This window comes from Drosophila bipectinata, chromosome 3L (genome assembly GCF_030179905.1).
Source record: "Drosophila bipectinata strain 14024-0381.07 chromosome 3L, DbipHiC1v2, whole genome shotgun sequence".
Taxonomy (NCBI): domain Eukaryota; kingdom Metazoa; phylum Arthropoda; class Insecta; order Diptera; family Drosophilidae; genus Drosophila; species Drosophila bipectinata.
This window is the reverse complement of record NC_091738.1, coordinates 1,479,327-1,495,014: the sequence shown is the minus strand read 5'-3', so window position 1 is coordinate 1,495,014 and position 15,688 is coordinate 1,479,327. Positions and strand designations below refer to the sequence as shown.

The 15,688-nt window shown below is 43.3% G+C and overlaps 2 protein-coding genes across 5 annotated transcripts in view; one reads left to right on the top strand and one right to left on the bottom strand.

Moving 5' to 3' along the window:
• The window catches only part of rgn (regeneration), a 41,466-nt gene that overhangs the window by 4,762 nt on the left and 21,016 nt on the right, over positions 1-15,688 (bottom strand). For all 4 annotated transcript variants that reach the window (XR_001773361.3, XM_017242826.3, XM_017242825.3 and 1 more), the window contains one exon: positions 9,753-9,803. The gene's annotated coding sequence lies outside the window, so the exon portion shown is untranslated. The remainder of the gene's footprint in view (positions 1-9,752; positions 9,804-15,688) is intronic.
• sa (spermatocyte arrest) lies at positions 13,704-15,118 on the top strand. Its single transcript, XM_017242833.3, has 3 exons — positions 13,704-13,889; positions 13,949-14,524; positions 14,721-15,118. Exons 1-3 carry the CDS (start codon positions 13,724-13,726, stop codon positions 14,966-14,968), a joined length of 990 nt encoding a protein of 329 aa, XP_017098322.3. The 5' UTR covers positions 13,704-13,723; the 3' UTR covers positions 14,969-15,118.

The window sequence follows — 15,688 nt, the reverse complement described above, 5'->3', positions numbered from 1 at the left end:
CAAATCACAGTCCACTCCCCAGAAACAGCCTCTAACAAGTGTTCCCGCTGATGGATGGGCCTGCGTGCCCCCACGCCTGCCAAGACAAATTGAGCCAACGGAATATACATATTATTTGAACAGATTCATAATATTTATTGGCCGGCATTCATAAGCAACTTTTGGCCACAGAACTGGTCACTGACGAGTGGCCGGTCGGCTCTTGGCCAGCGAGTGGCTCATTTGGCCGGCTTTGTGTGGCATTTCAATTAACACTTTCATAACTTTAACCACCTCGTCAAGTGGGAGACAACACGGTCAGAAGCTGCCACTGTTGCTGCCACTGCCACTGCCACTGACGCTTGTTATTGCATTCTATTTTCAATTTGTTGACACACTCGGTGGCCAGAGTGTGTGAAAAAAAAGAGAGAGTGCCAGTGTGTGTGCGAGTGTGCCAGTGTGCCGGTTGCAGTGACCCACTTCGGCCCCACAAACGACTTGAACTGCCGCGGGTTAATCCGCTAACTGTTTTAGAGGGCTCTGTTCTGTGTTATTCTTGGCCAAACAAAGACCTAAAGCTTTCTGAATAATTGTGGATGCATATAAATGGCACCGAGTTCTTGGCTCAAGCTAATATATAAATAGTTCATCCCACAGATTCTATAAATTGTAGTTAGAATTTTATACAAATTGGTAGAGTATCCATCTACCATTTTTTCAAGGTGAACCGATTAGGAATCAGATAGCTATCGCCAAAGATTTAGCCTCATTGTATCTCCCTTGCAATCATAACATTATTGAAGAGTATCTCCAATAATTTAAAAAATATTATATTACTAGACTTTGATGCAGATTTGTGGAGAATTGATCTACAAATCGTTTAAGATACTCCGCTCAAAAATCGGATGAGAATTGGGAAAGATATAGCCATCACTGTGGGCCATATACAGGCTCCAAGCATTTTCAGGATTTTTGAAGGGGACCCTCCACAAAATTTGGCAAAAAATCTGAAAAATATTTTGTTGCTAGATTTTGATGCAGATTTGTGGAGAATCGATCTACAAATCGTTTAAGATACTCCGCTCAAGAATCGGATGAGAATTGGGAAAGATATAGCAATCGCTGTGGGCCATATACAGGCTCCAAGCATTTTAGGGATTTTTGAAGGGGACCCTCCACAAAATTTGACAAAAAATCTGAAAAATATTTTGTTGCTAGATTTTGATGCAGATTTGTGGAGAATCGATCTAAAAATCGTTTAAGATACTCCGCTCAAGAATGGGATGAGAATGGGGAAAGATATAGCCATCACTGTGGGCCATATATAGGCTCCAAGCATTTTCAGGATTTTTGAAGGGGACCCTCCACAAAATTTGACAAAAAATCTGAAAAATATTTTGTTGCTAGATTTTAATGAAGATTTGCGGGGAATCGATCTACAAATCGTTTAAGATACTCCGCTCAAGAATCGGATGAGAATTGGGAAAGATATAGCCATCGCTGTGGGCCATATAGAGGCTACGAGCATTTTAGGGATTTTTGAAGGGGACCCTCCACAAAATTTGACAAAAAATCTGAAAAATATTTTGTTGCTAGATTTTGATGCAGATTTGTGGAGAATCGATCTACAAATCGTTTAAGATACTCCGCTCAAGAATCGGATGAAAATTGGGAAAGATATGGCAATCACTGTGGTCCATATAGAGGCTCCGAGCATTTTAGGGATTTTTGAAGGGGACCCTCCACAAAATTTGACAAAAAATCTGAAAAATATTTTGTTGCTAGATTTTGATGCAGATTTGTGGAGAATCGATCTACAAATCGTTTAAGATACTCCGCTCAAGAATCGGATGAAAATTGGGAAAGATATGGCAATCACTGTGGTCCATATAGAGGCTCCGAGCATTTTAGGGATTTTTGAAGGGGACCCTCCACAAAATTTGACAAAAAATCTGAAAAATATTTTGTTGCTAGATTCTGATGCAGATTTGTGGAGAATCGATCTACAAATCGTTTAAGATACTCCGCTCAAGAATCGGTTGAGAATTGGGAAAGATACATATATAAATATACCTTCGTAGTTACAATTGGCTAATTCCATGCTGTTGGAATTAACCATACCTTAACTTTCGTAGTTAAATCGATTGTTAAAACTAGGCACATCGTGAAAGTAGAGACGATCTAATAAGATAAAATTAATTAAACGGCCTCCTGATGGTCTATCACATGTCTTTCACCTTTGACATTCCTCAAAAATTAATTAAATGATCCATCACTTAGTGGAGGTTTTAGCGCTTTCGGAAATACCTGTTCCGGGGCACGGACTCCGGAGCTGGCACTCTCTCCAGAAATTACGGGCTCAATTGTGTCACTTTAATTGAGCCATTAGAGCGTGCGGCTAATTTCATCGCCTCCCCTTTCATTTGGCCAGAAAGACAGGGACGCACACGTATGCACTCGGCTAATCATATATAATTTGTGTAAAATAATTCATAGCCATGAACACAAACAAATTAAAGGGAGGAAGTGGAGGGGTTCGGCGGAAAAGAGTTAAAGAAGTAAACACATGCCGGCCAACTGGCTTGACAGCTTCGCCAGACAAGCCGGCTTTGTGGGGCTTGGCTCGAAGTGTGTGGCACGGAGAGAAATTAACACAACTACTAATTCTTGGCTTAGATTATATGGCTTTAATATTGGCTCTTAAATGGTTAATCCCACAAAGAAAATATCAATAAAATTTAATTCTTTATGAACGAATTGAATTGCAAATTGTGGCTTAAATCATCAAAATTAAATTAGAAGATTACAAGGTACGATATTTTAAATTATGATATAAGTTATTTGAAAACAAACCTATAAATATTAATTGCTTATTTTGTACTTAATATTTTCCCTTGTGTAGTTGTTGGCTTGTGCCTCTGGCGAGTGAACTTGGCCAACAGCAATCACTTGGCCTACAGCGAATTCCACAACGGTGACGACTTGGCAGTCATTGCTGGATTGCTTACCAACCGGGCTACCGATCTCGGCGAGGTTCAGTGGCTGTAATTGTGGTCTCTTATTTGGATTTGATTTTTTTGTCTTTGCAGGCTTTCCGACTCTCAGGCTTGCTGACGGGATTGTTTACTTCATATGACGATGATGACGCGATGACGCGAGCTTTCCCGGCAGATATGGGAGACCTTCAAGACACACCGCCGACAGACGATGTTGTCAACATTATTACAACTCGACATTTGTTTAAGTGGCTAATAAAAAGAGAGACGGCACCCACACAGGGGCTCCGGGCATTGGGTATCGGGTACTGGGCCCCGGGGGAAATCGCCGCCTGCAAGTGGGCGATGTTTGACTGATTTATGACCCACTTCGGATGCAGTTAGCGATGTGGGATGGAGGGATGGCGGAGGCCCCGGCTATGTGACATTCAAATGTCAGGCGGGCTGATGAAGGTGATGAGGAGGGATACGGTAGGCCTTGATCTTGAACTTGGGCGGGTCGGAAATTTATTGCGTTTTTCGGTTATTACAGCATCCAGAAATTGAATGATACTTTGATTTATGGTGGGTAATCATTTTGATGTCATTTAAATGAATATTCCAAATAAAATAAAACACGTAATATTGGTATTTATGATGAAGTGCTATTGACTTTTAATATATTTTATCTTATGAGAAATATTTTGCGTTTAAGCCTTCTTGATGATATCATCCCCAATTAGGTTTGAGGACCTATATTAAAACAAGCTCCTCACTTCTGTAAAATATTATGGCTTTAAGTGTATGGTACAATGTGGTTCCATAACTCTAAAGTAATAAACCCAAAACTAACCAGCACAGACTTGGTTCTCACAGCCTTTGCAGCCGAAAATGTGTTTTTAATTGGATCTTATCAACAAGTTCCGGGAAAGTGAAGTCATAAAAACTAAACCGAAAATAAAACCCGAAATGACATGGGCGAATCAATCAAGCAGAGCAAATAAAACCCAAAAAAGTTATAAACTTTTTATACATTATTTTTTAAAGCTGCGCCTGGCTTTAGAATTAATGCGCATCTGGACCCTTTTCCATAACCTTGTCTGCCCGTTGGAGGTTAGAGATAAGCTCATCAGCAGTTGGGTATTGGACCCACAGATTTTTTAAAACAAAAAAAGAATGGGAATCGCAATGAGACTTCGGAATGGAATGGCCTCAAACAGACACACGTGTGTGCCCCCCATCCAAAGAACTGAACTGATGAATGAGTTATGGGCGTGCGCTTATTTATTGAGGGGGTTTTTTGGTGTTTGGGAAGTTAATTTACATTTATGAGGTGCTAGTTCAGTGCTAGTCGGGAATTAGCATAAATTATGGACTTCCAAGAACCTATCGTGATATATGATATGTAATTTGGACGTAATTAGAATCCCATCAGCCGCCATCAATTGAGATCTCTTCGGTCGATCAGCACCCACTCAGAGACCAGATATTTCACTCGTCTGGCCATTCATCAATCAAATGAATGAAATTTAAAGTCGATTCGAGCTAAAAGCAAAAGTTGAACGACTCCGCCAATGGCGAAAACATCTTTGTTTTTAAGAGTTAACCTCTTGAGCGACGAGTTCAATGCAAACAGCTGCCAAATAAATTATGAACTAAACATCGGCTTAACGATTTTCGTAGCTCGGCATGCGGCTTAAAAGTGGACAAATTGCCGGCATTATTCATGCCGGAATTCTGGCCATCCTAGTATATACAATTCGTGTTTTTACTTCCAACTCTAATTCGACGCTGTTGTGGGAGTTCCTGGCTAGCATATGTCGTAATCAATTATGAGAAACCTTCTGGCCGGAATTAACCCGTTCTTGGCATAATTAAGTTGCCAGCCGACGTATTTGAATCCGAATCTGAATAAATTTTTAGTTCGTAAACAAACAGGCTCACACTAAAAACTGTCGGCAAATTGCTGACTAAATACCAGTTTGCGGTTTAATTAAAGGTAAATGTTTTTGTGCGGTTCATTTGTAGCTATAGGAAGTTAAACATTTATAAATACAACATATGCGCTTCGTTTCGTTTCTTTTCGTTTGATTACGCTCTGGCTGGCTTAATTAATTTATGCGCATTTCATTGGTTTAAATGCAATCCCAGCAGCCATCGGCCAACACCACATAGTTCGGCAAAAACTGTAAAAGAGAGCTATAAATTGCAGTACAGATGATTTTCATTGCACGGAATAAATCGCAGCCGGGCAATATAATTTATACGCATCTCTGCCATGGCCCGGACCCCAGACCTCGGACCTCGGATTCCGGGCTCCGAATTCCGAATTCCAGATTCCAGTCTCCCTCGATTGCATTGAAAAGTGGCCGAGAAACGTTTTTCGTTTTCACAGCTGCCACTGGAGTCGGTGCGGGGAGCTTCTGGTTTTCTCCACATTTCAGACCAAACACCAACAACAACTATATAAGCCATGTACCTGTGCAATTGCCAGCATTTTCATGGTTCACCTGTGCGGAATCTTTTGGTGGAGAGCCGACACGTACGGGCTGTGGCTGGAGGAGCTATCTCCGCAGCAGCATCTGTCATGCCTTTTGACTGAAGTTTCCTTCTTTCCTGCTGATTTTCCCCTTCGAGGGATGTCAGTGGAAAACATGTCCTCTTTGAATTCCTTTGGGCTTTCCCCCTCAACACATTGGACTTTGAAGGAATAAAGCATAGTCCCAAAATCCTACCAAATAAGTCACTCTGCAAATAAAGCTCACTTTGATAAAAAAGACAGTTTTCCAGCGTCACAATATTGGCATTTATTTTGCCGGCTATTTTTTGTTCCTGTGCATTTTTCAAGCCACCCTTCTCCGGCCAAAGGAAAAAGTGAAAGTCATTTTGTTGCTGACAAGTCATTGTGTCTGTTGTGAGCTTGTTGCTTTGACAGGACGCTAGTTGCATAGCTACATATAGCTATGGAAGAGCCAGAGGCAGTGGTCCCCATGCGGCGTATACGCGATATCAAGTATACGCAGTGCCAGACCATGAGGCTGCATTTTATTTCAATTGAATTTGAGTGCATTTAAAGTTTGTTTCTGTTTTTCTGGTTGCTTCGGGCCAAGTTGAAATTAATTTACAGTTTCAGCCAACCGACGAAAACTTTTTTAATGAGTTTAGATGAATTTTAAATGGATTCCTTGCAGCTTGATTTTGGGTTCGTCCTGAAAGCATTTCGAATGGCTGGCTCTGGGCTCATAAATTCAATTCTGAGCTATAGAAGAACAGGGCGAAGCCGCAAACGATTCATCAGAACTCATCACAAATCAACCCGCCGAGAGCCATCACCTATCAATCACTTCTTACCTGCCCGGGGTCCTACCTCACAAGATATGACATAACTCAGGTCTGGGGTGGAGCGAGATCCCTCATAAATATCAGAGTCTCACATCGTATTGAGCTCGCCGCACGTACCTGCAGTTCGCATACCCTCGTTTGTAGATACTCTGCGATAGTTTGTGCATTTCGAATCGGCAGACAACGTCATCGACCAAATAAAATAAAATGCGATAATAAAAGCGAGTGGTTCGGAGCGGATTTGCATTGGGCGCAGGCGCCAGGGGCTACGTCAGCATCCATAACACGTACGGCACTTGAGAACTCAGGCAATTGGAACTGAGACTGTGGCTGGGCTGCCGGGGGCACCCGAGTGATGTCATGCCACTCAAATTCATGCCCCACTCGCCGTCGGCGCCGCCACGCGGATTATTTCACAGCCTAACCAAGCCCACACATAAAAAAATAAAGTCTGATTTTATTGCCTAACAATAATTGAAATGGTATCACTTCCAAATAATCTATGTCCCTCGAAATTAATATATTCTTTTGAAATTTGAACCAAAAAAGTCATCTTAAAGTCTTTGTAAAGTTTTTCTTCAAATCTAAGATGATCTTTTATGATTTTCATTATATGTACTTTCTTTAAAAAACTGATCTCTGGATAAATAATATTTAATATATTAAATCTCAAAAAATGGAAATATTTTTTCTTGTGTATGAATATGAGTGATCTTACAACGATCTTCTCTCATTTTTTGATCTGTTTATTTTAGAGATCTATATGTAGGGGAATGCGTATATAAAGATTTGTGTGCCGATTTCATTGACATAAAAATGTCACTTGGAGTATTTTTGTTGCTATTTTTTTATATGTATTTTTTTAGCGCCTCGTTTCTGTTGCTCGCACTGGAACTGTAAAAATATTTGTCATTAATTTTTTTCAAGTTCAGGCCTCGCAAAGTGAACAAACAGAAATATGCGAGTGAACAAATATTTGTGGAAATTAAGGCTGGCCGAGCAAACTAAATTTTGCGGAACTTTGCTTTCGAAGTTCTATGTATTCTTCTGGTTTCTTTTCCTGGTTGGGACTAAATTGTTTTTCTTGTTGTTCCCCTCGATGGTATCTGGAAAGCAGGCTACCAAGTTGACCATTCAACTGCCCATTGTTGTCTGTGCTTCTTGTATTTTCCGACCCCCGCCCTTTGTGCCTCAAAATGAGGCAAATTTTCCCGGCAGTTGCTGTGGCAGAAGCTTGAGAGTTTATGCTTGTTTGCCGCTTTTTTGGGAATGGGCGTCGGAACAGTAGCCGGAGGAGGAGCAGCCCACAAATTTGTCGGCGCGTGTCGTGACACACACTTGACACTGGCAGACCACATGCCCCAGCCTCCGTCTCCTGCCCCCCAGCCACCTCCAGGCATGTAGAGTAGCTGGGTAATTGCCTTGAATTCATGAACACGCAGAAAAAATATAGAACTCTATTGAAATTCTTTTGAATTTCAGGCTTTATATTAGCCTACTTATTGGAGAGGTGGGTCTAATTTTAGGATAGCGAATTGTGTAATAAAATTACTCATACGCCTAGTAACCTTTAGTAGACATCACTTTCAAAGCCTTTAATATTTTTCCAGGTTTATTTTCGTCCTTTTGTGAGCCAAGTTAGTTTTCAGTCAGCCACCCACTGGCCAAAAATGCTGGCAGGACCCTGTTTTTTGTATCCCGGGCCCTTTTCCCGCTCCATGCCTTTGTCGTTCGTGTCAACGATAAATCAAAAGTTTTATCTTGTTTGTTAGCCACCCACTGGCTCTATCCAGCCATCCCGGTCTTTCCCAGAAACACATGAGTTTCCCAAAAATCATTTACAGGCTTTGGAAATTTGTTGCTTCGTCTATGGCTTTTGTGCGTGAGCTGCAGAAAATTTTTGGTTTACTTGCAAGTCCTGTTCTGCATTGTCCTGACCCGGCCCGGCCCGAAGGGTAATCGCATTATGGAATGTTAGCTCATAGCCGGCCAATGTTAGCCTATCAAGTATACGCAGCGTTGACAATAACTGGCCGAGTGGAAATATTCCCCCGCCTGTTTACTAAAATGTTGAATTTCCGCATCGCATTCCGCAGACACAAACATTATCCGGTCTGTGTGTGTTTTTTTTGCTCTCGGATGCAGCTCTTGCAGGACCAGGAGGAGGCAGGAGGACATGCATGCAAAATGATTTCCGTTTGACTTTAATTTATTGCCAACTGGTCTGCAGCATGGCAGCATCACATCCAGCCAACTCCCAACCAACTCCCATTCTGGCCAACATCATCTGCTGCATCATCACTCCCACTCTACAGTCGACACTTTTCAAGCCATTTTCATCTCATTGCCATTCCCAGTTGGCCGGTTTGTTGACTTAACGGCTGTGCAAAGTCTGGAATATTTATAGATTCGTCCGGCGAGTGGGCGTGGCATTAGTATCCGCTAATGGCCCAGAGCAGATGCGTCGCTCGACACTCTGCCGGCCGCATTTGGCGATTTTTAATCTAAATTTAAATTTTTCCAGCACGAAATGTCAAGGCGAGCCATTCCGAGGCCCACAAATCAAACTTGATATCTCGAAATCAAACTCGGCTCTCAAATATGGTCAAAACAGACAGAACAAATGGCATGCAAATTGGCAAGACTCTTAAAAAGCCAGCAATTTTCGAAAAAATCTAAAAATCAAACTCATGACTAACTCGGATAGATGTGCAGTTTCAGGTGTGTTGTCGCTGAAACTGAATCATCTGCATTTTGACTCACATTTTGTGAATTCCCATCTGCTGTATCTGTGGCTTTGAAACAAACTTTGAAATTGTACAAATTGTATAAATATTGGCCCAATATCAATATTGGTTTGGGGCATTAAGCAAATTGTGGCTTTAAGGCCGCGGCTGATCGTCCAATCGGCCATCGGAATATTACGCATTCGCCACGTGTGCCGGCATCGACGTTTCTGTTTGCACTCTTATTAATTTATATGCCAGGCAGTCCAATCGCATAAAGCGTCCGGCAACTTATCGCTGACTTATAGTACTGCCGCTGCAATCCCACTTTTTTGTGCCACACCAGCGACAAAGACATAAAAAATGCACACGCCGATAGTGGCCGAAAGAATCAACATAAATACCCATAGCCCCTGGGTGGGGGCTGCCTCCAAAAGAAGCCGCGGCGGGGAAATAAATATAAATAAGTGTAAATGAAAACCGAACACGACGAAAGCCAACAAAACGAATCCGTAAGATGAAAACCGAAAACCCAAATCGCCGCTTGGAATTGCGCAAAAAATGTGACAGAAACCGCAGTGGGTGTGGGTGGTGGCGTGGAGTTTGTGGTGGTAGTGGTTGGTGGCTCAAATTGCATTAGCCAAACGAACTGCATCCGTATCGTAGATGCATTATACATTCAAATAATGTACTATTATTCCATTATGAAGGGGAATTTATTATTATTTACCTATTCTGTGGACGCCTTTGAGTGCTCCTCGAACCAGAGAGTGGTTTAAATCTGCAATGGAAAGAGAAACAGGAATTCCATTAAAACAAACTGATTATATTCTGGAAAATGTATTGTACAAATAAGCGGGGTCTCTGTGGCGATGCCCACAAAATGCAACCAATCAGTCCAAGTGCCAAAAAGCGATTCCCGGGCCACAACCATTTTGACAGTTCGAGGAGCGAATAAAAATGCAGACTCCTCCGTTCAAACGACGCCACTCGGCATCAGCTAAATGTAGTCCAAAAATAATAATAATTGCAGTGGAGTCCGGGTCGGATGAAATGGAAGCCACTTGAAGCTGTCAGGATTACCTCCCCATCCCCTTTGATCTGGCATTCTTTCATAATTTCAAGCAACTGCATTTGGAATTGTCTGCCTTTGTTTGTTTATCTGCTTTTTGGCTTCGACGTCTGTCAGCTGAAAATGTTTATTTTCACGATATGGGATACTGCAGAGTTGAGAAAATACTCCCCCACTCTGCCGGAATTTCTCCATACACTTTTTACCTAAATATTTGATGATAATACTGCCTGGTTGCCTGGTTCTCTGACTGCCTGCCTGGTTGGTTGCAAGTTCGTAATTATGCTTAGAAGGTTTTTAGAACAAATTTTGCATTTTTATTTCTGGAACAAAACAGAACAGAACACACACCACCGACGAAGCGAAAGAACCTCATATAGATGTGCGGAAATGTTGCATAAATTTAGTACCAGCTTTGAAAAGTTGATTTGAATTTGAATTTAAATCGAAACGAAATCGGAGCAGACTCCCGCCGTTTCCCGTTTCGTTGCTTTCGGAATTGAATTAATAAATTCGCCACGCGACGTCCTCCTGGCTCTTTTAATTTCAAGTTTTTCTGTTAATTGCCATTTTGCATATGAGAGCTTCAATTGGTAATTTATTAAATTCTCCCTTTGTTTCGGCAATAAATTTCAATTTGAAAGTAAAGTTGTTCCTAAGAGTAGGCGCAGTCTCCTAATTAAGTCAATTGACTTTAATCAAGATAGTGTTCCGCTCCAAACGGACCACTACAGTGCCACCTGCTCTGTGATTAGATAGGCGTCTCCAGACATGAAAACAAAAAGTGATTTCTTATTCTGCAAAAATTATCAACTCCATAAAAGGGCTGTCTCTATTTGTTTTTCGTATCTGCAAACTCAATCTGTTCCATGCCAGGTATTTGCATAAATGTAACACAAAGAAGCTTTGTCGCAGCTTGGCCAAAATGCGAAACAAAAACAATAGTTTGGGGCCAAAGTTTCCAGCTTTCAGGCAGAGGTCGAAGTGCACAAAACTTGTAAAGTGCAAGTGCTTGAAAAATATCTAAAAGCCAGCCCAGAACCAAAGAGAAAAAATAGCAAATCCTAAGAGTTTTATGCTGAAAACTATACTTTGTATTCCACGCCTCTCGCACTTTAAATAAACCCTTATTTTTGCACTGATTAGATAAGGTCTGACTCAACATTTGGCCAAGACTACGTCATTGTTGGCTCATAAACCGACTTTGCGGCAACTGATTTCTCAATGCGGATACCAACTTTTTGTAAATTTGTTTTCATCAATTGTCACGGCACCTGTTACTATCAAGTAAACTCGTTTCCCCACCCCACCATACAATAGCTTACAACAATTGTTATTGGACAAGTTAACACATTTTGACAGATCTTTGGAAATTGCCTTCCATGGGCCGCTGGCCGAGCGCTGTTGGCCATGCGCGGCCATTGATCAAACGTGGCCCAAAACAGCTGGCCATCTGGCGGCGCACTCTCCTCCAACTTCAATTACACAAGTTAACATCGATTGTGTCATTAGCCATTTGAATTGATCGGCGATCACTTGACCGTTTGATCGCAAAAAGTCGTGCATTCGCTGGCTTTTGATTGGCCTGCCAACGGGATATCGAAATTAGGCTTTAACTAGGTCTTAACTAAGCTTGATTATTATCCAAACGAAATCAATGATTTTGGCCATTTACCCAAAGTATAAGAATTTTGGTGAGCTTTTAACTTGTGGGTTAAGAGTTCAACTATCTGTAAGAGTTCTTATAAGTTATTGGCTGGAAAACTGGGTTCAACCTGTCGGCCAGTTTCTGTAATGGCCGGCTGTCATAAACACTAAGCCGCCCTCCGTCAACTGATTAGATTGCCCGAAGAGAACTCAGCCCAGGAGGAGATCAGGAGGAGATCGTGCCAGACAGGCCAAGTGATTTGGGGAATTCTGGAGCGTGGAGCATGGAGCGTGGGCTTAACGGTCCAGAACCAGAAACGGTCCAGATGGCCGTCGGGAATGGAGACTCTAGACTCCAGACTCCCGACTCCCAGAGTCGATATCTCAATAGATTTATCTCCGTCGCGGAAACTGGAACAATTTGTTGTGCTCTGTTCTGTGTGTGGATGCCACGGCTCCCGAGCCGATGGGCAATTTGCACCACCAGTGGATCCCAGTTGCGATGCCTTGGGGCAGAGACTTCCACAGTAATCGGCTGCTCAATCAATTGGCTGCAAGTTTGTGCAACTGTCGTCGTTGTCGGGCTTTCTGTTGGCGAACTGAGCTGATTTCAGCTGCAAGCTTATCGAATTAATCGTTCGAATTAGCCCGTTTTGGCGGCGGTAACACAAAACAGCCACAACTGCCAACGGACTGGCCGGAGACAGCTCAATCTGCGGCGCTTGCACTTCCCAATTTCCCATTTTCCTGCCGGCCAGCAAATTGCAGCAATTACTTGTGTTTGTCGTTTTGAGCAAACAACTTGCGAATCGCTTGTCGAGATACGAGATGCGCGATGCTCTTTCCCAGCCTCCTCCCGAGATCTTGTTAATTATGAATGAAATTTATGCGACAATGGGCGCAACCACAAATGCGAGCGCATAAATTTGCATCTCAACAGAACGGATTCCTTACATCAGTGTCACATCATAAACTGGCAAAAAATAGAGGCTATTTTAGAGACAATTTTGTTATAATTAAAAATACTTTTAAGAACTATTAAGAATATGTCCAAAATAAGGCTATAACTGACTCAGGATTCAGCAAGAATATGTATAGATTTTAGAATTGTCTTACTGTGTATCCTACAAAGCCTTAAACGGTAGCGCTTAGGGGCAAAAACATCAGATCCCAGATATGGGCGAGTTCTTTGTGCAAATGTCAGCCACGGAACGCCCACAATGCACGACCGCCAGCCATCATAATCCCCATTATCAGCATCGTCATTATCATATCTGAATGATCATAGAGCCCAGACGAGAAGGGGCATTTATGGGTGAAGGGGCCATTTGTTGAATTGCATCCGCAGCAGCCTCTTGGGCGTCACAATCCGCGAATCTGTCTGCATCTAAAGTGCTTTTTCCACTCTGACACAGTGACCTCGTGGCGAGTCTCCATGCCTCTTGCCGCTTGTTTGCCCTGAGCCCGATGATTATGCCCCGCGTTGCGGCAAACCTATGACGGAGTCCAACAGATTCGTCATAGAGCCCAACAATGGCTCCCACTTTCGGGAGACGGGCCGGTCTTTCGATTCTTGGAAGCGGTCTATTCAACAGCAAATATTTGCATAACTCATTAGGGGGAAATGCTAAAGATATTGGCCCGAGGTTCTCCTCCATATAGCCGGTATTATGTACACAATGCCGGACAAATGTTTAGCAGTTTTCAGCTTGTTGCGATCGCATAAGGCGAAGATATTTTAATTAGTTTTCGGGGTGTGGCAGCTGGATGGATTTTCCATACGGTAGCTGGGTTTCAGTTTAAACAAACTACGGTTTGTCTATCTATTTTCGTAATATGTGCTCAACATTATGGAAAGATTGTGTAAAGATTGCGCTAAGAGCGGAGGAGGTTGGCCAAAACCAAACAATTGTTGTTTGCCTGTGACTCGGGTATTATTTTTCAAACTCAGGAACCTAGAACTCTCCTATCGATAGACTGTGATGCCTTTGACCTTTCTAGTCACAGTTGAGTTTAAATCTTTTCACCCAAAAATGAACAGGTACGACAAGGCTCTTTACGATGTTGTGGACAGCATGCTGGCTGCGAGGAAGTGTGTGGTGGAGGACCAGCAGATACGCCATCAACTGGTGGAATTACTGCGAAATAGTGAGTATCTAAGAGTTGTTTTTTTTTTATCCAGAAATTCCAGAAACCCCTATCCAAAGAGTTGTGCGAAATCGCCGTTCAGACAACCAATGGGGCCAACCATGCCGGTCGCACTTCGGCCTCTTACTTCGATCTGGAGCGGGCCTTCCGGCTGATGGGCATCGAAGCGGGCGACCTGAAGTCTGTGAAGGAAGGCTACCCGCCGGTGAAGGCGGTACGCTGCCCGGCTCCACGCACGCAGCAGCAGAAAATCTGCAGAGGTCCGAAGCGCATGCTGACTGCTACTCCTAAGAAGGAAATGGCCAAACTTTCCTACGTCCCCGACTACTTACCCCCATTTCCGCCGGCCCACACCTACAAGGGCACTCTGATGGAAAAGCGCCCGAACAAGACCTATGTCACGGCTCGTATTTGCCAGTCCGGGAATCAACAAGGTCTGAAGAAAGCCCTCAACGGATTCTTCTTGAACGCGTATCCGAGCACCCCGATCTTTCCCAAGTTCGAGGGGGATACCAAGTTCAATCTCCTGGAAATAGGCACGTCGCAGACCCCGCCCTACCTGCGCGCCCTGAAGCCGCGAGACCAAATCTTTGAAACGGACATCTACGAGGTCAAGGAGGAGATCACCCATGAATGTAAGATCTTATCCATCGTTAGGTAAACAGTTTTAATTCTTTTAAGTTGATTTCTGTTTCCTGCTAACCGTATTAACCTGCAACTCAAACAAGCCATCTTGTCGCACTTTCGATTACTTTACTTCCCTGATTTTATTTCATTATGCACCCCATCATCTATCCGGATAACGACTTTTCTGATCCCTTCACCCGACAGCTCTCAACTGTCCCTTCCTGATGGAGCCAAAGTTGAAGAGTTCACGCCAATCCGGCCAACTGGGCTGCGGGGAGGATGTCGAGATGCTGCAGCCTCTGAAAAACGTGGAGCTGGAGTCTGACTCGGAAGACGAGGTCGAGGTCGAAAGGACGGAGGCGAAGGATGGCCAGGACGAGACCGGGACCGAGCCAAAGGATGGCCTGGCTGAGGACTCCGTTGAGGAGATTAACTGGCTGCAGCCCGACTGAGGGACTGCGAATTCCCCGAGTTGCCCGGCAAACTGAATTAAACTGCAACTCGGAGATAGCCGGCACACGAAATGTTTCCATTACAGAGACTCCACGAAAAAGTGTGAGAAAAATTAATTTATTTCAATTACATTTCATTAAGGACTGCCACACGTTGCCTTGCGAAAATAAATGGCGGGTAGAGGGAGCAAAGGGCAGGGCCAGGGTTCGGAGGAGCATAAGCTTTGCTCTGGAGCAGATGCTGGCTACGTAGATGGATGCTCCAGTGACTCCTGCTGGCTCACCTTCGGCAGCAAAGTCCTCCATCCTATCGAAAGTATTAAATAACTTTGTAATTTAATTAACTTTGACGTCGGCAAAGGCAGGCGGCGTCTGCCGTTGCGCCGCTTAACTTTGATTAACGTTTTGCAATTTTTCAACAACTTTCGACCGAACTTCTCGGCAACGACACTCTCACTCCCCAAGTTGGGCAGGAGTGCCTGTGCCTGTGCCTGTCTGGGGCCAAAGGATTGCGACTGTGATTTCTTCGTCAGGGTCGGATTACAAGGGGATTTCGTTCACTCAGATATCCAGGCATTTGAAATTTTAGCTGCCAGACGGGCAGATGTTGGCGAGGAATTGAATGCAATTAGAGCTGACTGGGGATGAGTGGAGGTATCCGCCTGGATGACAAGCTAATAATTCACAATTTACCCAGGGATTATATGGAGTTTTTATTAG